We start from the raw sequence: 24,907 nt of genomic DNA, 5'->3' as shown, positions 1-24,907 counted from the left end.
TAACATCATCTTCATTTCTAAATATAGCCCTCTTCCCTTCCACATTCCTAGGAAGCCATTCCTTAAGACAAGTTTAGAAAAAAAGAAAAGTTTTTTTTTTTAAACAGTTTAATGTATAACCTATATCAAAATGCTTGCTGTCGTGGAGAGGGAGAGAGATGAATTTGGAACTAAAAATCTTATTAAAAATTAATATTAAAAATTATCTTTACATGCAATGAGAAATACAATTTTTTTTGTTTTTTTTTTTTTTAAAGCAATTAAGCAAAACTAATTCAACATATCAACAGAGTAAGACTCAAATTCAGTATTATTTATTGAACACCTCAACTTTACAAAATACGAGACTAGGCACTCTTAAAGGGAGTATAAAGGAGCTTCTATTTGAAGAAGCTTATGGTCTTCTTGGGGAGAGTGAACTCATATATGTAAATGAACTGAGGAAATAATTTATAATGTAATAAAGCAGTAACTATTGTACAAATATGTAATACAATATAGTATAATATAAAATTTTAGGATATTCTATCAGAAAGCATAAAACAGACCTGTAAAAATAATTTACTTGGATCACTGAAATTTTCTGGGAGCAGGAGACATTTGATTTGGTTTTGAAGTAAATGAATTTTATAGATTAGTGGAGAAGAAGAGTATTCTAGGAGGATGAAATGGTATGAAATTGATTTAAGTGAATGGCATAGAGGAAGTAGCAAGGTCACTGAAAATAGGATGCTTAAGGGGGAAAATGAAATTGTTGATCAGAAGCAAAGCAGCACAAGGCTTTGAGGCACTGGAATTTGCTACATTTGGTGGTAATGAACAATATAATCCAAGCAGTTAGCATATCAGAGAAACCAATAGAAGTACTAAAAGATATTTCATAGTCATTGGACCTCTCCATTCACTGTTTGGACTCTACTGGTCCTTGCTAGTCACCTTTCAGCTGAACTCTCATGTGTAGGTTATTTCTTCTATTAGAAAAGGAGATTTTTGAAAGCAGGAACTCCTCTTCATTTTCTATTTATGTCCTCAGTGCTTAGTTTATAGCAAGTGCTTAATAAATGTTTTTTTTTTTAATTCACTTATAGGAATATGTGGTATATGTATCTTGGATTTCACAATGGTTTATATTTTTTGTTTTATTGCCATGAATTATACGTGTGTTTTTTAGTTAATTCAGGTATGCCAATTTACTCTCCTCAAATACACCTTAAGATACTTCAAAATAGGAACACTATCTTCTAGTTTGTTGCCACACTCTCATAATGAATTATGCATTGTGAAGAATCTTGATAAATATTATTGAGTTTGAGTTTTTACTCTGTTGATGTGTTAGTATTGCTGAATTGGTTTTCTTTGTTACAGGAACTGTCTTTATGAGGATGAGAAGGAAAGACTTATATTTGGAAGTGAAAGTGATGTAAAAACCAAAGACAAGTAAAAATTAAAAAACAAACCAAATTTGGAAGAAGGAATGAGAGAGAAGGAGGGAGAAAAGTTTGGGTCTCAAAATTTTGTAAAAATGAATACTAAGAATTGTCTTGACATGTAATTGGGAAAAAGTACTATTAAAAAAGCAAACAAAACTTTAAATAGCATTAACAGCTACATTGTGATCGAAGAATAATAAAAAATGGTCAAAAGTATATCACATAAAGTGTGTTTGGTCTTTATGAGAAGGGGCCAATTCTTTGTTAAAGAGTCGATGCGTTAAAATTTTTTATGACTTCATAAAACATTTATTACTCACATATTTTATTCATTCACTGTCCTTGGTACTGGGAGAGATAAACTAAAAGAATTAATACTGGTCCTTCTCTTCAAGGATTTTACAATCTAGTGGGGGAAATAATACATCTACAAAGATAGGTTAATTAAAATTAGAATATAAGTATAACAGGAGCATAATTTTTCTAAGCATAAAACTGGTATGAACCTCTCTTGTTCACCAAAAAGTGCTCTCTGGTGAAATCATTTTACTTTTTCTTAGATGTTAAATTCTATTTAAATATGCTTTTAAAAATTATTTGGCATATGTAAGATTTTTGCTACTTGAAGATATATAAAGTAAGCAATCAGATATTCCACAAAAATTAATCAATAAACACTTAACAATTAGACAGATACCTGCTGAAAGAAGTTTGAAGCAAGTCAGGTGGAGAAAAATCTTATTTAGTGAAAAAGAATCAAGGAGTTACACAAAAACTGGGAATCAAACTACTTTATAAGTCTTTCCCCACATGTTTCTGCTTGTGCCTCTTATGTCTGTCTTTGTTTTTCTTGTGACTGTCTCCTTTTTTTGTCATCTCTCTCTCTCTCTCTCTTTTTTTTTTTTTTTTGGATATCTTGTTTCTCTATCTTGTGACTCTCCTTTGTGTATCCATCTCTTGACTATCTCTAATTGTCTGCTTATTGGACTTAAGGAATTATAAAAATCTATTAGGGCCTTTATTCTAAGAAGTTTTAAGCTGGCATATAAAGTTAATAACAACTGAATGGAAATCTATGTGAAATTTCCTTAGCTAACCACATCTACAGGGAACCTAGTTATTTGGACCATGGAGCCATAATTAAAGTAACACCATCTGCCTGTTAATAAAAAGAATATGTCCTTCTGGTAGGAATAGTAACCAGAAAGAAAGAACAAGCTATGTAGGACTGGCTTTACCAATCCAAAGTTAGATCATCTCTTCTGACCCCATCATACTGAGATTCAGGAAGGCTAAAATACCTTGTCTGCAACAGAGGTGATGGGAAGTGACAACAAATATTTGAACCCAAGTCCACTAATACTAATCCTGCAGACATTCAGAATTAACAGAACGCAAGATTATTTTCACTGCATTTATCAAAAAAAAAAAAAAAAAAAGTTAGTTTTGCCTAGTTAGACAGCAGATGGGGAAGGGTCAATATCTATGAGAATGCTGTTAGAAATATTTGTTCTGTAGCTTTGTACTACTTTAATACTGATTAATGAGTTTTCCTAAATGTCTAAGATGAATGGAATTCTATGACCAAATAAAACTTTTTTGTTTTTCAAAAAAAAAAATGTGAGTTAATAAAGATAGTTTTTTATTTTGTTATCAATAATAATAGCTTAACTTCCTGTAGTGCTTTGATGTTAACCCAGTAGATGGATATTAGGATCACTAATATATCCATTTATAGTTAGCCTAGGAAGGTCAGAGTCATATACAGCTCATCCTGGTGAAGCCAGGATTTAAATTCAGATGTGTCCTGACCAAACCTAGTATTTTATCTACTGTAGTCATTGTTACCTATCTAAATGATTAAGGAAGATATAACTTTATTCTTACTTTTTAAAAAATGGTCCACTATATTGGTTTTATATATGCCTGTGGAGATTGGTCAATTTTCCACTGGTTTTAATTTCAATCTAAAATCCAAGTGATTAAGAACACTGAAGATTAAAAAGATCATGACTCAGAGATGATTGATCTAGAATTTTAAAAGACTTTAAAGACCATCTATTCCAACCCCTTCATTTTATAAATGAGGCATTTGAAACCCAGAACGGTTAAAATAACTTGCTCAGGAAGTATCCATTATTATCTAAGAAGAAAAAAGGAATGTTATAGTGCAATATTTCAAGGTATGATATTTTTTTAATGCCCAACAGGGTGAGAGTGGTTTTTAAATTTTCCTCTTATTATTCAAATATGTGGTGGATGCTATAAGAGATAACCATTATTTGGATCCACCGTCAATGTCACTTTGCCATGCAAAGTAAATTTCTCTAATTATTTCCAGTTCTAGTTATTCATCCTCAGGTGTGTGTTTGTGGATCATCAAACAGTTTTTTATGCTTATTTCATACTTGGCTGACTGAAATACCTCATCTTATGCTGCATTTCTGCTGTCTAGTCATGGTTTCATTCTCTCCTTGGAAAAGTATTGATATAACTTTTTGAATCATAGACTTTTAGAACTGAAAGGAGGTCATCTAGTTCAACACTTGCCATTTAACAGAGGAGAAAAGAAAACTTCTCACTGTCACAATTGTCACTTGAACCCAGATACATAAATTTTTTTATTACACTTATTACTCCCATTCGAATGAACTATTTGTCAAACCATCACACAGCTATCTCTTGTTGAGGTGTAATTTATTTTTGTTGTAATTTCATTATCTTTTAATTGTACCTTCCATTTTTGTAGCCTCTTCACAATATATTTTCCCTCTTACACCTCGGTCCCCTACCCCAAGCCATCCCTTATAGCAAAGCCTTAAAAAATGAACCAACACGTCTGAAAATGAGTGGGTAGGGATGGTTCTTAAAGGCCTATTGAGGGCCTGGGACTAAGACTGAAACATAGTTTTTTCAGAACTTTATTAAAAACTGGGAAGACATGGAATAGTGAACATGATACCATCAGTTTTCTGTTACTAATTGTACCTGTATCAGTAGCTATTAACTAGCCATTTGATTGTCATTTTTGAAAGCTTCCTTTTGTAACAGTTGATGTCACAATTTTGCCTTAAATATTTTGTTCCTACTGATTGGAATCTAACAATTCACAGAGCAAAAAAAAATCTAAAACTTTCTAAGGTTCTTAATTTCATGTAAGAACTTCTGCTTAATATTATGAATCTAAGAATAATTTAAGCAGTTGGTTTTGAAATGTTGTGCTTACCTTGGGTTTAATTTAAGTGTTTTAAAATATATTGTCATGTTTATGTTAAAATACATGTACCATTAATTGTGAATGTTTATCATAAATGATCATTTCTCATATTAAGAATTGAGAAGTTCATGCTTTTCTATTGTAAATCAACCACATTCTAGGTCTAGGTTTTTGGCCATATTGGGATGTATATTATACTGTATCTTGGGAGAAAATAGAATGAGAAATTGCTCTTCTTTTATATAGACCAATTGGTATTAGTCTGTGAGCAATGAGTGAAAAAAGTTTGTTAATTTGATCAGTTCCATTCCAGCAGCTCTTAAGCATATTGATTTGTCACTCCAGAGGTCAAATTCATTTAGCCCATTTGATATGCATAAATTCATTTTATTGCAGTAAATTATTTCTGTGATTTGACTTGCACATTAAGTGAATCCTTTTCCTAAACTAGTGTCCTAGTTTCTTGAGTAATAATCCTCTCTTTCTGCTGTTTTGCTAATGTGAAATTTCTTCTCAGATTTTACTTTTCTAATTGTGTATTCTTTTTCTTGACAGATTTGGGAAGTGAGGGTCTGTTCTTAGGGAAAACAAAGTCCAAACACTCAAAAGAAACTTCATTTTTCCTTTAAAAGAAATTTTCCAGAATTCATGTCTACTGCAACTTTACTTCTTGATGAATAGACTACTTGACTTGGAGACCATAAGTGAAAGATGTAGCCATAGGAAATTCTACAAGGAGAAAAGTTGTTCAAAGAAAGTTTACTTTTAAATGTTTTTAAAGGAGAGCATACCAAGTGTTGCTTAAATTAGCTGATGTTTATTCTCTCCTTCTATTCACTAATAGTCATTTTCTGGTTCTCTATAATGATGTCTATAATTAGCTTAATTGTTAATAAGAAAAAAAAGTTGATTTATTTTCATCAACTAAGTGATTTAAAAAAAAATACATCCATGTTTAAATGGTCTATTTGGTTTTTTTTTTTTTTTGTGCTTTCCACAATTTCTCAAATATTTAAAGTAACATTTTAAGAACCCTAAACATTTTCCTAGAACCTTTTCTCATTGTAGTTCTGATAATAATTGAAAAATAGGTTCAATTTTCTCTGTACCAAAATTTTCCATTACATTGCTTTATGGATACGTTTGGTGATGCAGATGGATTGAAAGAGCTTGAAAACATTGCAGATCAAATTAAAATTATGTTCAATAAATATAATTAAATATATCAGGTATATTTTTCCTTTCTCCATGTTTTCTTTGGGATAGATACCATGCTAACATCCTGCATGTTCAAGGAGAAGAAATCAATATATACTTTTAAGCTCCATGTTTCAATTCCTGAGAATATAGTCTCAATAGAGAAGTTTGAGTTTTATGTTCAGCTGACTTTCTTTGCTTTGGTTATGGGATGTCATTCAAATTCTAGGTTCAACTTACAAATTGAGAATGCTAAAACCTTAATATTAATTTAGCTTTAAAGAGTAGTTTTCTCTTTTGGAATCACATAGTTTCAAAAGGGCTTGTCTAAAGCATCACTCCATGGTGCCCATTTGCTTTAGGCTTACTTAAGTAATATCTGTTGGTATTAACATTGTCATTCTAAGTGAGGCTAGCCACCTGGGAGTGAATATCTCTTCTAAAAAGGAAAAGGAGCCCCAGCTGATGAGAAATTTTTATTACCATTGGAGTCATACTAGCATTTCTTAATATTTCTACTCTCAAGAATATAACTTCAACTAATTCTTATTTCATTTGTGTTCTTAACAATTTAGAGAATGAAAATAAAACTTCTATTTAATATTTTGAACTTATTACTAAACTATATCTATGGAAAATATCATCCAGTTGGAAGTAACTGATATTTTTGTGGACTTCAGAGCAACTGTGCATTATCCCTCATGTTTTGTAACTGATTTTCCTTGTGATCCAGAGCTTATACATAATTTTTGTTGCATAGCAACACAATGATATATAATATTTTTTAAGAATAAGAAACTATATCTTTAATGCTCACCACTAATAATGATTCCTCAGGAAAGGAAGCGCCAAACTGCTGTGATATATGATGTAACACTGTTATTATTATTATTATTGTAATATTACTGTTATTGCATTAATGATAGTTGTGCCTTCGGGTTTTTTGGATGATTTAAAATGATTTATTAAAATATTTAATCCTCTTGACTTTTCCTTTGATTGCAATAAATTTATATCTTCTTATCCAGGTATGGATAAGAGTGTTGGAATTGGAATTAAACGATCTGCCTCAGATAATTGGTAACTGGGTGGACTTGGGCAAGTCACTAACTCTTTCTGTCTCAGTTTTTTTTTTTTTTTTTATCTTTAAAATGGGTACAATAATAGTACCTAACTCACAGAGGTGGTGTGAAGATCAAATGAAATAATTTTATGATAATGTACTAAAAATTTTTAAACCTTAAAGCCCTATATAAATGTTAGCCATTGTGTTCTTTCTCAGGAAGTTCTGTAGAGACTCATGTTTATTAAACTTCTAAAATATCCCATGGTGGTTATTTATGGATTGACTCAGGTGTGCTAGACAGACACCAGCTCATTTTGGCTCAAGAGAGTGATTGTTCAATTTTCAGTGTGAGCATTCTCACCTTGGAAATCCAAAAAGGCTACAAATCTTGTCTTGGTTTATTGTCTTGTTGTTTGACTAGACATAAAAAAGTGATGGAGAAAGTGTTAATTAGGCAAATTAAACTGAAATGTGTGTGTCATAGGCATATTTTCCCTCTCAGAGAGCCAATTGTAAAACATTTTCTAGTATACCCCCGTGATTGACTGAAACAAATCCACACATTTCTGGGCCAAATTACTTAGAAGGATTATAACTTCATACTGATTGTTATTTGTGTCCTAGCAAATCTGAAATAAAGTCAGCATGGTGATAGCAAACATTGCTACAGCATCTCAGCAGAAATACAGCCTTAAGTAATCAATGAGAAGGGAAATGATACTGTTTGGCTACTTGAGTGGTTGATGCTGCCAACTCTGGTTGGGGAATTTATCACATTTTAAATTGTTCATTTTTTTTTTCTCCCTTGTCTCTTCATGCTTCACATTTATTCTATTATTTCTAATCTATGGAATGCACATCAGAGATTGGGCCCTTAACTTTCGCTTTACTCTCACTTTGTTTTTAGAGTGTCCACATTTTAGAGAGGAATGCTTCTACTGGTAATGAGCCATCTGCAAGCAGGCAGTTGCTAGAAACTGAACCTGTCTCACTATCTAAGGTCAGTGAGGAACGATGGTCACTTCTGTAGCATGCTTGTTTGGGAAGGGTTTAAACCGTGTGGAATTTTTATACTCATCAGAACTAAGTAAGCTATGAAGCCCAAGGCAAGAGCAACCTTCCACCTCCTCCTATTCACAGTGTAGGAAAGTTATGATACCCTGACTAACAGGACATTGTTCAGTCCTTGTGGGGGCAGGGGAGGATTTGCACAGTTATGATAAAAGCTCCAAATTTTGTTTTGTCAAAAGAAAAAAAATGGTGGAAGACATAATATTACCACTAAAATGAAAAGAATCATTTTTCCTTTCTGGGCCTCAGTTTTCTCATCTGTAAAAATGAGGAAATTGCACTGGATGGCCTAATAAAGATCTCTTCCAATTCTGGATCTGATTTGAATATATTATTTATACCTGGAAGGGTAAAATGGTGGATAGGTACTCTTATGAGCTGGTCTTGTAGCTTATTGGTAGCATAAGGCTCTATGGAGAAGCACAAATTTTCATCTTCTCAGTTTCTTAACTTATGGGGAGATGCCAAAAGAAATATTTATATATTAACTAATATACTTTTTGGAAGTTAGAACTTCTGTTGCTCACCATATCTCTAAGCCAATAATTTTCAAACTGTGATCTGAGAATCCCTAAGATATCCCTGAAATCAGAGTCTGGAAGATCAAAACTATCTTTATAATAATGCTAAGACATCATTTGCCTATTAAAATACTCCTCCCTTTTCCAAATAAATTTTTATATAAGTCTGAATTTTCTTCATATTTTTCAACTGAAGCAACATATTTCAGTAGAGTGAAGGTAGAAACAGATATGAGAATCCAGCTGTTTTCTTCTAAGTCATTAAAATGATCTGCAAAAATATAAAATAATGCCATTCTTCTCATAGGTTTTTTGTTTTGGAAAAGGTTTTTATGTTAACATAATGTTATCACTTTTAAATAAGTAAATATTCTAAAATTCATCAGTTTTAATTTCTGTTATGATAAAAATATATCACTATAACCCACATAAACAAAAACTTTCTTGTCTTCAATAATTATATATAATATATAATTTATATATTCCCATTTTTTAACTAAGTATATTTTTAGGTATAAAATGCATTACATTTTTGCTCATGTATCTCAAATAAGATGTTGGAAGATATGGTTACATTTCCTCTTAAATTTACTTTCTTGGAATCACGATGGCTTACTTTCGAAACTTGTAGAAACTACTGCAGTATTTTGACACAAGGGCAGGGCAGTTTTATTCTAAAGTTCTTATAAGTCCTAGACTTTATTCTGTTCCTTAAAGAACTTCTTTAAATTCTAGATTAGAGCTCTAAAGACTTTTAAGTTCCATGTTGCATTTTTGCAACAACTGGCCATTATCGTTAGACCTCTTGGATAGATTTTTTTATTCAAGAAGCAAAATATAGGGAATTTGTGGTTTATTCTGAAAATAATTACAAACTAAAATGTCCCTTTGTCAGAAAGAGTTTCTAATGCAGAAATCCAGCCTAAGCGAAATTTAGAGACTCAAATTTGAAATTAGAATGCTGTGGACTGAGTGTTAGTTCTTAAATCTTATACTCGTACCATTCTAGTGTTAATGCTTTCTTCTCTTTTCTTCTCCACAAAACTATATTTGTGACAGTATCAGCCATTTCAAATTAAGATCAAATTTTTCCTTTTTTTATTCTTTGCCTCTGTCAGTTTGACAACTAGTTTAATTCTTAAGACTGTATTTGGATTGTTTGCTATTTCTCTTTCTGTTCTTCAGAAATACTGTATTAACTGAATAGTATTATAGCTCAAAACTACTTGAATAAAGCAGATTTAATCTTTTTTTTTTTAATAGCTTTTTATTTACAAGTTATATGCATGGATAATTTTACAGCATTGACAATTGCCAAACCTTTTGTTCCACTTTTTCCCTTCGTTCCCTCCATTTCCTCCCCCCGATGGCAGGTTGACCAATACATGTTAAATATGTTAAAGTATAAATTAAATACAATATAAGTATATATATCTTAACAGTTATTTAGGCAGATTTAATCTTAAGAAAAATGTTATAGTGCTTCTTCTATCTTTTCATAAAAAAAATTCTTTTCCCCTGCTGCTAACCTTCTAAAGAAGAAACAAGTGTAATAGAAATCAGTAGCTATAACTCTATAGGGACATAGTGATATTATTCTCCAAGTTTAATTAGCTGAAACCTAAAAAGCATTTCTATTTATTATTAAGTATTTCCATTTTGCACAAGATATAAAAAGCATTCTTCACACAAGGGGAAGTTGAGAGGTGACCCACCAGGCTTATAAAAAGTGTTCTTTTCCCCCAAAGAGATATATTATACATGTATCTTTGGAAGTAAAGAGCTCGGAAAATTCAGTTAATGTTCCTTGAGAATGAACTAGATTGTCTCTGAAGATGTACATGTGGAGACATAGTTCATAGAAATGGATTATGCCAGAGTTCAGAAAAAAAGATCACAAGTAGCCTCAAAAAGATGTCCCAGAATAGGAAATACTGAGTGTTTTTAATAGAAAATAAAGGCCAGAACAAAATTTTCCAGGGTCTTTATAAAAACCTCTGTCAATTTTTTCTAATCTTGCTTGTGATCTGTGAGCATTTTAAATTCCATATTTCCATTTTCCCCCACGTTTTCTGCTTTCTTTCTGATCTTGCCTACATTTGTTTTATTTGTGCAAAACCTTTTTAATTTACTGTAATCAAAATTATCTTCACACTGTTCTTTATCTCTTATTTATTTATAAATTGTACAGTTATCCATAACTCTGATAGATTAAATGTTCCATGTTCTTCAGATTTTCTTATACTATCTCTTTTTATATCATGGTCATGAATCCATTTTGAACTTATCTTAAAAAGTGGTGTGTGCACAATTTCTTCCACATTGCTTTCCAATTTTTCCAATAATTTTTACCAAATAATGAACTCTTATTTTCAGAACTTGTCTTTATACTCATCAAATACAAAGTTCCTATATTCATTTGCAGTTGTAAATTGTGTGTCTGCTCTGTTCTACTGATATACCTATTTCTTAGTTAGTAGCAGATAGTTTTGATAATTACTGCCTTATAATATAGTTTAATCTAATATTGCTACACTTCTTTCCTTTACATTTTTTTTTTCATTAGTTCCTTTAGACAATTCCCCAGTACAGAGGAGTAACCCATGTAATAATGATCTTAGACATTTTCTATCACTGTGGCACTTTGTGCTTTTCAAAGTACTTTTACCAAAATATTGTTAGTAATTGTCACATGTTCCTACTATTCTGATGCTTTATATGCCCAATATATAATGTTCTTATAATGCAATTTCAATAGGAACTGAAAACTTCTGGTACATAGCATCCCTGCAGTGTTTGATGCTTTGGTAGAGAAAATATATAGAACCTAGGGTACTAGACTGAATTATATCTAAAACTCACCTCTGTTAATGGCTTGCTTAATAGTACTTTTGGAGTAGCTTAGTGAATATAGAACAAGTCTTGCAAACAAGAAATCCTGATTTCTAATCCTGCCTCTCTCACTAACTAGTTACTCCTCACTATCCAAGACAACAGTTTTGCATCTGTGAAAGGATTTTGTGTTACCTTTTTCCCTACACCGATGAATAGCTCTTTCCCTTATTCATTCTCAATATCTTCTATCTCTATAGCAGTTTAAAGTTTACAAAGTATTTGAAAACAAACACTATTTACTATAAATGGTGAACTCCAGTGACTCCCTATTGCCTCCATGATCAGATATAGAATCTTCTATTTGACTTTTAAGAGTCATCATAACCTGGACAGTTCCCAACAGTCTTATTATACCATATTCATCTCCATGTGGTTTCCTTACTTGCAAGGGACCCTATAGTCTGCAGGAGATGAGAGACACACCATTTCTTCTTGCTTTCTACCTGTCTTCTGGCCTGGTCTGCTTGATGGTACAGGAGAGAAAACTATTCCATCAGATTCCCCACTAACCCCCTACCCTTATACTGAGGAGACCCCACCCTAAAACCAAGTCCCTTTATATAAACAACCATCCTGCACTCACTTAGCAGTGATTAACAAATTCCCATTAGATTATATGTCTATTACAGTGATACTGATTCCCTGACTATTGTATAAACCTGTTCCTCATTCTCTGTGTTCTTTTTCTTATTTCCATTCATTAACCCAAATTTCTGATTCCTTAGAGTTACCCACTCCTTTCATTGTATTCTCTAGAAAATGTGCCTCATGGAAAATTGCTTTCATTGTAAGTCTTTACGTACACCTTTCATATTCTTTTCCTTACTGAGACCTGTCTTGTTCCTGATGATGAAGCCTTCATGGCCCTCTTTTCCAGCACTGGTTGCATTTTCAGCCTTCTTTTCTGACTCATTAATTGATGTTGATGAATTGTAATACTTTTCATTCCTCTATTGCCACTTCCTGGGTCTCTCTATACTTCTATTAATCTCTCCTTATTTAAGGTTCATTCTGTCCATTTCTACCCCCCAATCAAAATTCTAGTTCTTCTAAATTCACAGATCCCTTTGGTAGACAACAATCTTCAGGACACTGTCCTTCCCTGATGACTCTAATCTTTTTCATCTTAATGCTTGCTCTCTTACCAGAACGCTTTAGCATATATATTGATATCTTCTCAAACACTTTTCTCTCTCAATTCTATAACTTACTTATTTCCCTTGATTTACTCTTCTACCCCACCTCAGCCACACACAAAGATGATCATGTCCTTATCTTCTATTGCACACAAATCTCCATTTCCTCCAGTCCCTTAACCCTTTAGTTTTTTGCACTGACTACACTCTTGCTTTCCCCATCCTGATTCCTTTGTGAACCAGTCTTCTTCTTTTGAATATCCTATTGACTGTATTTCCAGTCTTGGATTACTCCCATCATACTGCCCTTATATCTTCACACATGCTGCGAAATCCTGGAGAAAATCATAAAACCATTCCAACTGTACCTACTACAAATTTGTTATGTTGTCTCAATGGGGCCTTTATGGAGCAAAGTAATCCTTTTATATTTTCTTAATTTTATTATACTACTCGTCACAGTAGCTTTTCCAAACCTTTTCAACCTTTCTCAAATCTTATCGTTTCTGCTCCTCCACCTTCTTAGCTGAGAACTTTATATCATATTTTGTTGGGCGAAAAATGAGGTTCTCCTCTTTCCTCTTTTGACTGATTCTTCTACATCTCTTTTAATGGATCTTCATGTAAATCATGCCAGCTTAACCTTTTCTTTTTTTCCTCTTCTGTTCTGTTCACTTGGTGATCTCATCACCATCTCATCAATTATCATCATTTTGATGATGATTCTCAGATTTACTTATCCAGCCCTAAATTCTCTCTTGACTCCAGTCTTTGCCTATTAGACATCCTGAACTAGATGTCCTTTAGACACCTGAAATGAAAAACTGAACTAAACCATCCTCTCTCCCTAATGTCCTTATTACTGTTGAGGTTACTGCCATGCTCCCAGTTACCCAGGAGGGACACCCAGTTTCATCCATTACTTCTCTCTCTCTCCTACCCCACCCCTTTCTATAACCAAAATGTTTCCAAGACTTGTCACTTCTCCCACATGTTCCTTTCTATTCACACAACTCCATCCCCTCTGCAGACCCTTTTCACCTCATAACTCTACTATTGCCTCGATTCTGTTTTCACTCCAGTCTGTCCTTCACCCAGCTGCCAAAATGCTATTGCAGGTCTGACCGTGTCAACCACTCCCCTTATTTAATAAAGTTTACTGGCTATCTACTCCATCAAATATAAAATACTCTCTTTGATATTTAATTTATTTTTAGATATTTGATATTTAAAGCCCTTTATAACCCACCATCCTCTATTTTCTAGTCTTTATATACCTTACACCACCTGTACTCTCCCCACCACACATCCCTAATATACTCTACAGTCTAATAACTCTTGCCTGATTCTTATCTCACTGATATTCCTTGAACAAGAAACTTCATCTCCCAAACCCAGGCTTATTTAACACTAGCTATTGCCCATGCAAGTTTTCTCCATCCTTATCTTTACCTATTGACTTCCATGGCTTTTGGGACTAAAATTCTGTCTTCCACAAGAAGTCTTTCCTGATCTTCTTCTCTGTTGGTCATCTTTCATTTATCTTCTAGATATTTTGTTGTACAAGATGTCTCTCCCTTTGTGTCTTTGCCTTTATAGCCCCAGAACTTAGTCCACAGTGTGCAGTGCCTGATGAAGATCTGCCTTCTACAAAGCCAGAGATTTGCAAAAATATGTAAAACAGTAGCATTCTTCTTGCTAATTTCTTGTTTTAGAAAACATTTTGTAAAAATATATTTTTGTAAAATATTATGAAATAAATATATATGTCATAAAAATGTATTAAGATATTCTTATTTATTTGTCTCTTCTACCTTCATGTGTCTAATGGCTTACAGTCTTGCTCCAGGATATACATGTTTCTGAGGTACATAAATATATATACACACACACACACACACACACACACTCACTCACACATATATGTATGTATGTATAGCATTCATCTTAGTAGTTTGTATTTGGTACTCTTCAAAATGTGTCATAAAGAGATTGTGTCCTAGTAGGTATAGTTTTATTGCAAATATTTTCCACAGTATAATTGTTTCTTGCTTGCTTTTCTATCAGGAGGCCGACAGCTGGGAAATAATAGAGGGCCTGAAAATAGGCCAGACTAATGTCCAGAAGCCAGACAAACATGAAGGATTTATGCTGAAGAAAAGAAAATGGCCTTTAAAAGGCTGGCACAAGGTGAAATTCTCATTGTCTCTGTGTATAGAGTATCATTAATATTATTGATGATGGCATAGTTATTTTATTCACTATGACTAGTCAAAGTATTTCCTGTGTTCACATAATACCGAGTGTCATTTGTGTGAAAATGCATAGTTTTCAAGACCTGTTCTTAACCTCCGGGGCTATCATAATCACTATGCATATTTAAACCTGAGAACTTTGGGGAATAGCCTTATTCTTGGATGCCATCTTTGAGAGCACCATTAATCAGTATGGACTTCTCCCTCTCCTATATTTAGCCAACTATATATAGTTAGTGCTTATAGTTAATGCAAACAAAAAACTTTTTGTATTGGGGTTCTTAATCTTTTTTTGCATCAGAGATCCTTTTACAGGCAAATGAAGTATAAGGGATACCCTGTCTTAATGATGTTTTTAAATGCATAATGTAAAATTCATAGAATTAATTACAAGGGAAACCAGCTATTTGAAACAAAAAGGTAATATTTTCCTCTTCTAAATTCATAAATCCTTCTAGATTTCAAGCAAATACGCTTTGGCTGTATATATACCAGCATCCCCTTTACCTGGGTTCAATCCAAGTGTTTATTGCTTGGATTAGGATAAGTGATTGATTTTGAAAAGGTTTTTCTTTTTCTTTTTTATCTTTTTTTTTTTTTTTGTACATCTTCATTAATTTATATACAGACTAAAATCATATAGTAAGGTAAAGAGGTATCCATGGAAATGTATTATTTAAGCTCTTTAAACCAGCAATTCTTAACATGGAGTCTGCAGGCCTTCTGAGAGTTTTGCAGGAAATTGGCAAGATCAAAATTATTTTCATAATAATACTAAGGTGTTATTTATCTGATAAAATATCCTTCTGTACATCTGTATACGACCAGATTTTCTTCATATACTTAAACAACATATCAACAGATTAAATGCAGAAGCATATCTGAGAATTTAGCTTTCTTTCTATTAAACCAGATTTGGACGAGATTTGTGAGAATATGTAAAGCAATGCCATTCTCACTATTTTTTTTTTTTTTTTGTTCTAAAAATAATTATTTTTCACAAAAAATATGTTAATTATATCTACAAATCATTTTAAATGATCATTTTTAATCTCCAACATGCCCAGTATTGATGAATATAATTTGTCTAAACAAAAGCCCCTTGTTGATAATAATTTTAAGGTTATAAAAAGATCCTGAGACCAAAAAGTTTGTGAGCCATTATTTTAGATTATATCTACCTAAGTATAGAAGAGAGCTTTCCAGTTTAATATTTCTAATTTTTGTGTAGTAAGCAATTAATCTTTAATATTCCTGTCATTGCTTGCACTCTGATTCATGGTATAGGGGTAAAGGAAAAATAATTTTCTTTTGGATACCCTTAGATTGATTTCTATAATGGAGTCCAATCTGGCATCATGGAATAGGCTTTTAAGGAATTCCTAAACCAAGTTTTTGGGTTTTTTTTTTTTTTTTTAAATCCACATCTGTCACTTTTACAATCAAAGTATTTATTTTGTTATTCTGAATTGAAAGGCTTATAGATGAGTGACATCTATCACTACTTGTAGTTCATAGGCTCACATGAATATAGATTTAAAACTAGAAGGTAACTTAAAGGATATTGAGTCCAACTCCCTAATTTGATTGACTAACTGAAGCTTAGACTAGAGTGACTTGTCTAAGTGATGAATAAGTGTCAGAGCTGGAACCTGAACCCAGATCCTCTGGTGCTAAATTAAACTACATATTGAGGAGATTTTGATTTATGTGTTCTTTCCCTGTTCTACATGCTGCTTTCCCTGGATTCTCATTGCTACCTGCAGCCCAGTAATATCTTCTCCTTTCTTTCTTTCTTTTTTTTTTTTTTTTTCATAAGACCATAGAGCCATTGGTCATACTCTGTTAGGAACCTGTTTTTCTCTCAATCCATCTCAATCATTCCATAAGTCTTCTAGTATAAGTCTTGCTGTCTGTTTCTGTGACCTTGCCATCCTCTTCTATTCCCCAGATGGAAATAATATGAGAGAATAGGGGGCATAGAAACAAAATTACATATGAGTCACTAAATTTAATTTTTTTTTTTTTTTTTACAAAGTCTATGATTTCATCGAACTGGCTTTGAGTCAACTGTGACTTCAGAATATGCTGTGGAAAATTTCTCCCCATAAATAGTAGAGGTCCAGAATCAATTTTATTATTTCTGTCTCTAATGTGCTCTAAATAAATCATATTTTTATTCTGACCTAACCCAAGCCCTGTGACATTTGAACTATGATCTACTCACTTAATTGCCTTTTAAACTAAATTTGGAATAACTTTTTTTCCGAGTATGAATCTTTCCTTCTTATATTTGGCCTCATAGGTCTAAATTCTCCATATTTTGTAGCAAATGGATATTATATTAGTCTTTCTTGAGTTATATGTTGAGGAACATTAAAATCAACCTGCCTTTTCTATTGCTAAGGGCTACTAAATCACATAGTAATTTTCCATTGGAGAGAACTTCTTCCTACAAACGGCTCCCTGGCATTGATAGCTTACAAGAGAAAGGCACTGGACCCATTGTTTTGCTACATACTATGAATTATTTGTTTGGCTTAGAATTGCATGGGGATGGAAATAAAGAGATTTCTTATTTTTTGTAGAGCTGTAATTGATAGGACAGTTGAGAACCAAGGATCACTGAGTGCCAGGTATACATTTGGGATGAATTCCCTATGAATTCATTTTTGTCTTTGTCAAACTACATGTATTTTTATTAATATTATCTGGAATTAATATTACTATTTAATCAAAAAGAAAGAAAGAAAGAAACTAGGCTATAGAGAAGTGAAGTGAAGTATTTTGTTCCGGGTCACTATTTTTACATTTTAGTAGCTCCTTGGTCCATTGATAAATCCATCAACTTTGGTATAAACATCCATTTCTTTCTCTGGTTCCCAGTGGAATTCAGCTAAATCTGCCAGAGTAAGAAAAAATTCAAATGTAATAAGATAGTCACTTGCAGAATTTCCCTGGCACTTAATCTAGAATATTTCTCATACCTATCAGGAATGTGAGTAAACAAGAAATGTCATGAAGTTTTCTCTTTTGTCATTTCTCACTCTCAAAAAAACAAAACAAAACAAAACAAAACAAAAAAATGATCCTATTAATAAGGAAAGTCAATATAGACATTGAGATGCTCTCACTGGTGTGAGAAACCATAAGTGGCCTCTGTTGTCAGATTATGAAACTAGTAAGCAAATGTGTTTAGTCAATGGTGAAGTGAATAAAATAGAAACTTCCTAATTGTTCAGTGTGACAAACACATCCCAAGTACATTGAGGGAATGTGTTTTATTTTGGCTAAATTCACTGACTATGAAAATTCTGAATGTCAAGAAAAATTAAACTCACATTTGTAAATGTTTATTATAATTCAGGTTCACAGCCACTAATAGTGAATTATTTTGTTCTTGCAGAGGTTTTTTGTCCTGGATAATGGAATGTTGAAATATTCAAAAGCACCACTTGATGTAAGTAAATCCTGACATATTCTTCAAAGATTGCTTTAGAGTTGTTTTTGTGACTACATATCATTGCATTATAATTTTTAGTCTATAGTTACTAGCTTTATCTCACTTGTTCACTTGTGGTGTGATTTTAGATTTAATAAAGCAACCAAACTACCTGGATTCTATAGGACTTATGTTTTGTGTTTATGGTGAAGCTCGTACAAAATTTCAGATTTATGACTGAAAAAAATCAGAATTCAGTTTTAAGATATGCCATTGACATTTTCAAATTGACCCTTAAAGTAATGTGCTAAAAATGTAGTCATTCCTAATGTTATCATGGATGAGATTAAATTATCTTATTTACTTAATAATAGTGTGGTATGTGTATAACATCTTAAGAATTTTCAGATCACATCTATACAACTGCTATAAAATTTGGAGCTAGATAGGGGAGATAAAATTCCCATTTCAAATACTAAAAAGTGATCTCTATAAAGGTTAAGTAACCTCCTTCAGATCACTGGGCCTACCCATGGCTGAGCAAAGGCATTTATACCATAGCCTATGATGTTTTGTATAATTTTTACCATTTTAAATAATCCCTGTTCTCAAGACTCTCATGATCAAATAGGCAACAAACCAAACTATAAAAGATTTCATCAAAATTTTTAAGAGCAAGGTTTATACCAAAAAGAAATGAATCTTTGTAGCACATTTTCTTATTGGGTAGACAATCTTATTTTTATTCTCAAAGCCAGAGTCATTAATTATTAAAGAAATATGAGGCAGATGCCAGAAAAGAAGAAGAATTGGAGGCAAGAAGAGGATATGGGAAAAAGGATTTGGATATTATCATTTTCATCAATGTTTATTTCTTATTCTCCAATATCCCCATCTAAATTTTGCATCTTCCTTAGTTAGCTGAGGACTCTGAAATAGTGGTTGTTTAATTTTTTTAAATAAATGGAGTAATAGAATAAGAGGGAAAAAAGAGAAATAAGCAAAAAGCATTATGAAAATATTAACCAAAAAAGGCAAGGCTGTGTTGGTATTTTCTGAAACCATATATCTTGCTCTTGGCTCTTCATTTCACTAGAAAGAGATTAATGAAGAATATTAGAGGCTGAATAATACACAAAGATCATATCTCTTTGATGGTGCTGTCTTAGAGGCAATCTGTTAAATTAATTTGTTTCTTATCTGAAAAGAAAAAATGAGAGCTCTTTAACTTCAGATCAGTACTTATGAAGAATCGACTTTATAGATTATATCACATAAATTGATAGCAGATAGATTAATTTGCTTATTAAAAAGAGGATAGGGAAATCATCTTGAATTCTTCAGATAGAGATTTCGGTTTTCTTGCCCTTGAACAGAAATAGCGTTCCTATTTTCTTTAAAAAATGTAAAAAGCTACCAAACTCCTTAAAAAAAAATTTTTTTTTAAATATTGAAACATATCTATTAGAATATTTTTCCAATCTATTTACATAGTCTTTTGATTTTTAGATTCAAAAAGGCAAGGTCCATGGCAGCATTGATGTTGGCTTATCAGTTATGTCGATTAAAAAGAAAGCCCGGAGGATAGACCTTGACACTGAAGAGCACATCTATCATCTAAAGGTAACCAGTCATTAAGCAGAATTTTCTTCTGGGAAATTTAATGTCTTCATCAGGTTAAGTGAGAATAATAGATCAATGAATGCTTTCTCTTCTCAACTGTGTTTTAGGTGAAATCCCAGGACTGGTTTGATGGTTGGGTCTCTAAACTCCGCCACCACCGATTATACCGTCAGAATGAAATTGTAAGGTCACCAAGGGATGCAAGCTTTCACATATTTCCTTCAACCTCCACAGCAGAATCTTCACCAGCTGCTAATGCTGCAGTTATGGATGGAAAAGTAAGCCTTAATTTTAGGAAATCCAGTCTTAAATTTGCTTAAGAAATGACACAAAGTGTAATGATTGCCCATATACATATGTAGTGCTTTGTAGTTTACAGAGAGCCTTCTGAGGTATTTAGTGCATATATTATCAATTACACTTTACATAAAAGAAACCGAGACTCAAAAATTGTGTTTTACCCAAGGTGACATAATTTGAGATTGTTGAAGACAAAATTTTAAGTCAGTTCTCTTAACTCCCAGCATTCTTTCTATTTTTCTACATATTTACATAAAAATGAGACAGTTCATGAAGTGTAGAATAATGAAAATCTCCTTCCTAATCTAAAATCTAGGTCAGCCAAGGACTGCAGAAATTATACAAAATCAGCAAACCAGCAAAATCAATCACAATAATAGGATGAAATGAAAATGAAAATCAACATCTACTTACTTTAAAAAAAAAAATGAGATAACTACAAACTTATGGTTTTATTAAAAATCTAGGAAAGCCATCTAAAACCTCAAATATTTGACCTAAAGAGCCTCATTTATGGATGTAGATTTCAAAACATGAACTTTTTTATTAGGCTTCAGTTACAATATTTAAATAGTCTACCATCAGCAACATTTTCTCCCATTCTGGGGTCTACTCAGTACCTGGCACATAGTGGTTGCTTAATAAATGTTTGTTGTCTGACTTACATGTTTCTGGGCACAGCTTAAGGAAGTCCTCCAATAGTGCCAACTGCTAAATGTGATATAATCTCAATGCAATCTTCAAAGAAGCTATCTCTGTTTTATTTTTCATTGATTAACTGAATTATATTCCCTATAGAAGCTGTTCAAATTTGTTTCTTCAAATCTTTACCAATACTTCCTTCTTCCTCTGTCACAGCAGAGAATCTGGCTTCCTGCTTTTCTGAGAAAATAAATGCTATTTCTCATGAGCTTCATTTTCTTTTTTCTCTGAACTTCAAAATTTGTCATGCTCTTACCTATTATCTCCTCTTCTTTCCTCTGCAGGAGTGATAGATCTTGTTCTTGCCAAGGGCAACACTTTCTTGTACCCATGTCTTTCTGTCTCTCTTGGGAACTTGCTTTTTAACCATTATCCCCCTTACTCTATCTTTCTCTCTGCTTCCCTCTTTCTTTTACTTTTCATATATATCTATATTTCTTTGCCTCTGCTTCTCTTCTTTTTTTGCTTTTCCACTTTCTTCTTTCCCTTTAACTCTTCCTCTTTCTCCCTTTCCCCTCCATCTTCTCTCTGTCTCCCATCTCTCCCATTCTCTTCTCTTTTTCTTTTAAAAATATTTTTTCTCTCTTTCACCTATCTAAATCTAATATATCATTCCTAATTCAAGAATGTACTGGAGACAGTTAAAACTGCCTCTTGAAAACAAATTGTTAATTTTCAGTGTGAATATATAAACCTTAGAAATCAGCAAATGCTACAAATCAAGCCTTGACTTATTTTGTTGATTAGCCTTAAGAAAGTGATAGAGAAATTATTAATAATTCAAATATTTTATATTTAAAAGTATATCATAGGTAAGTTTTTTTTTTTTTTTCAGAGAACCGTTTGCTAAATATTACCCCAACACAGACATGTCTTGACCTTTCTATCCTTAAAAACCCTTTGCTCTCTACCAGTCAAACCTGTGGGGTCATCCACATTTGTTGCCTCAAATTCCTCACCTTTCACTTATTGCTTTTTAAAAGACATCTTTTTTATTTTTAAATATAATTTTATTTTATCATTTTAATTGTATTTCAAAATTTTAATTTTTTAACTTATTTTTAAATTTTGAGTTCCAAATATTCTCTCTCCCTTCTTCCACCTCTTAAAAGAAGACAAGCAATATCTGACTCATTTCTTAAAATTTTCTATTTTAATTTTTAACCTGTCTTGCTGAAACATCATTCTCCAAGTTTACCAATGATCTTTTAGCAGCTAGTTCCCATTAATTAGCTGTGTGACTCTGGGCAAAATCACTCACCTCCTTTCAGCCCCTTTACATGATTATTGAAAGTTTTTAGATAGCATGTAAATCGTAAAATATCTAAAATATCGTAAAATAGCTATATATCAATAGCTATCATCATCATCATTATCATTATTAGAAAATAACAGAACCATCTATTCTATAGGTCAGATATATTGCCATATTTGTGGCTTGAATAATTTTGCTTATTTTTTATATCTCAAATTAAATTCCCCAAAGTATCTCAAACTTTTTATAACTTCATTATTGCTATCAGCCAGGCTTCTTTTGTTATTCCCTTTTAAAGCATATGTGTCCTAGGTCAAGTTTAATATGAACTGTTACTATGATGAAAAATATCCTATGAAAGGGATGTTAAGAAGTCAGAGTAAAGATCTTAATTGAATGATCTTCATCACAAGAAATGTGATCCTCTTTTTATTTAGACAGAAGATTGGAATAAACTTCATGATTTAACCCAAATTCCTGTAAGATAAATCAATCACAGATTTTTCTAAATATGAAAAATTAATACTTGTGCCATAAGTGATTTTTTTTTTTTCACTTCTGCCTCGTTGTATTGGATGGCACTAAGAGTAGGGTACTTTCATTACTACTACTGTTTCTGGTCTGGTAATTCAAGAGAAAAATGATATGAAAGCATTCTCATTCCACTTTTTTAGCTTCAAATAGAAAAACTATATGACTTTTGTAGGAGACCTATTATTCTAGTTTCCAGTGAAATACCTCTATGCTTTAGCTTAGTGAAATATTTCCATTACATTTATCAGAATGTAATAAAAAAAGGAAAAGAGCTATTTATCACCCTGCTTGCATCCTAAGTATCAAATTATGAGTCTTGGAAATGATAATTGGTTTGTGGCCCTCTGTGGATAATAAATAAGCCTGAGTTTGCTAAGCATGCACTTCATTGAGTTCATGATGATTTAAAAGAGGAGTGATCTGTTGTAATTGAATATTAGAGTCAAAGATGGATTTTAAATGGCTTTGGCTTTTTTGAAAACATGGCTCAGTCTTTTATTTCACAGTGTGTCTTAGCGCCTATTTTTAAAAAGCTGTTTCGTGTAGATTATTTATTCCATGCAATATCCTGATAATGGAAGATGTGTTGGATGTAGCTTATAGTGGTTTGGTCTCCTAAGACTACCCCTTAAAATATTTCTTCTGCTGTGCATAAATCATAAGCCATGCAGAGATTGCCTGTAGATAAAATACTTTCTTCCTCTCCCTCTCCTTCCCTCCCTTCCTCTCTCTGTTTCTCTCACTCTTTGTCTCTCTCTCTCTCCCCACACACACATCTCCATAACATTCAGCTCTCTCATCTCTCTCTTAGCCTTTCTCATTCTACCTCTGTCTCTTTCAACCTTTCTTCTCTTTCTGTTTCTGTTTGCCTGTCTCTGTTGTGTTTCTTTCTCTTAATTTTTGTCTACCTCTCATTGTCCTTTTTTTCTGTCTATCTCTTTTTCTTTTTATAATTTTTTCTCTCTTCTCCCCCTTCCTTTTTTTTCCTCTCTCTTTTGCTCCCCACTTTCACGCTTCATCATCTCCAGATGATTTATCAGTTATAACTAGAAACCTAGCAAATGTTGATGGTGACCAAGTTAGCTCAAGGTTTTGGAGAACTTTAAACCTGAAAGGAATCTTAAAAATCAGCTAGTCTGTTTTCCAGAGGAGTTCTACAATCCCAGATCACACAGGGTGTTCAATGGGAGAGCTGGAATTTAAACATAGGACCCTGGCCTGTAGTCTTATCACCGCACCTTGCAATATCTATGATTCAGTCAACTAGTTTAAAGAAATAGTGGGACTCCCAAACCGCTTGCTGTTGCACCCTTAAAGACCTTGAATTTTTAGTTTGCGGGTACTGTGATTCTGAATTTTACCTTTGCAAGTAACCACAAAGGGGAGAATGTTTTGCATTTTAATGACTTTTTCTATACCGTTACTTATGGATTCTGGTGTATATGCTCAATATATCTAACTCTTCTTCAGCACCCTCTCTCATTTACTTATCAATACTAATGTTCCTAAATGTGGTCTGTTTCATGAACATCAGGTACAACAGAACAGCTTCCCATGGCAGTCTCCTATACCGTGCAGTAATAGCCTTCCTGCAACTTGCACCACTGGTCAGAGTAAAGTAGCAGCTTGGTTACAGGACTCTGAAGAAATGGACAGATGTGCAGAAGGTCAGTTATAGAAAAAGCAATGAAATTTGGGGACTGGGGATTTCTTTTGTTTGTTTGTTTGTTTTACTTTATAGATGAGGAAATTGAGACAGACGGGTCAAATGACTTTTCCAAGTTCATATGGGCCACAAATGATAAAAATGAGGATCTGAATCCAAATTCAGTGCTCTTTCTCCTATCTAATTAATTCCTCTCTTATTTTAACATGAATTCATTGCTGATAAGGCATCAAAGGAGTTGGCAGAAGGAACAATTCTTGCTCTCAGAATATTTACTGGTTCTTTCTCTTTACTTAATAGATCTCATCTGCAAGTTGATCATTCCTCCTCTCTGAGAATAATTGTTAATTCTTTTGTTCCTTTACACCTTCTCTGCTTTTGCCCTGTGACCTCCCTTCACTTAAGCCTTTCCATTTTTTTGCCCATCTGGATGCACTTGAAGCCAAAGATAGGTTGAACTTCATGATTAGTCTTATCAAATTTGTCTTCACTGACACTCTCAAGTTTCTCATGAATTCATCTTTTCCTCCTTTTCCATTACCAAATGAGGATGCCAAATGACATTCACCATCTGCTTTCTCTGCTTTGTATTTGGCA

At 32.8% G+C, this 24,907-nt stretch overlaps 1 protein-coding gene across 10 annotated transcripts in view; it reads left to right on the top strand.

Annotated features, from left to right (window-relative positions):
- OSBPL6 (oxysterol binding protein like 6) overlaps positions 1-24,907 on the top strand; it is a 249,239-nt gene that overhangs the window by 156,216 nt on the left and 68,116 nt on the right. For 9 of the 10 annotated variants that reach the window (XM_031960409.1, XM_031960408.1, XM_031960407.1 and 6 more), the window contains 6 exons: positions 7,818-7,910; positions 14,601-14,723; positions 18,195-18,248; positions 19,740-19,853; positions 19,961-20,131; positions 24,179-24,311. In XM_031960409.1, coding sequence (XP_031816269.1) covers positions 7,818-7,910; positions 14,601-14,723; positions 18,195-18,248; positions 19,740-19,853; positions 19,961-20,131; positions 24,179-24,311 — 688 coding nt within the window. The remainder of the gene's footprint in view (positions 1-7,817; positions 7,911-14,600; positions 14,724-18,194; positions 18,249-19,739; positions 19,854-19,960; positions 20,132-24,178; positions 24,312-24,907) is intronic. The other variant, XM_031960403.1, reaches the window with a different exon arrangement.

Source organism: Sarcophilus harrisii, chromosome 3, assembly GCF_902635505.1.
Source record: "Sarcophilus harrisii chromosome 3, mSarHar1.11, whole genome shotgun sequence".
Lineage (NCBI taxonomy): Eukaryota > Metazoa > Chordata > Mammalia > Dasyuromorphia > Dasyuridae > Sarcophilus > Sarcophilus harrisii.
The sequence above is the reverse complement of the archived record's forward strand: the minus strand, read 5'-3'. Positions and strand labels throughout refer to the sequence as shown.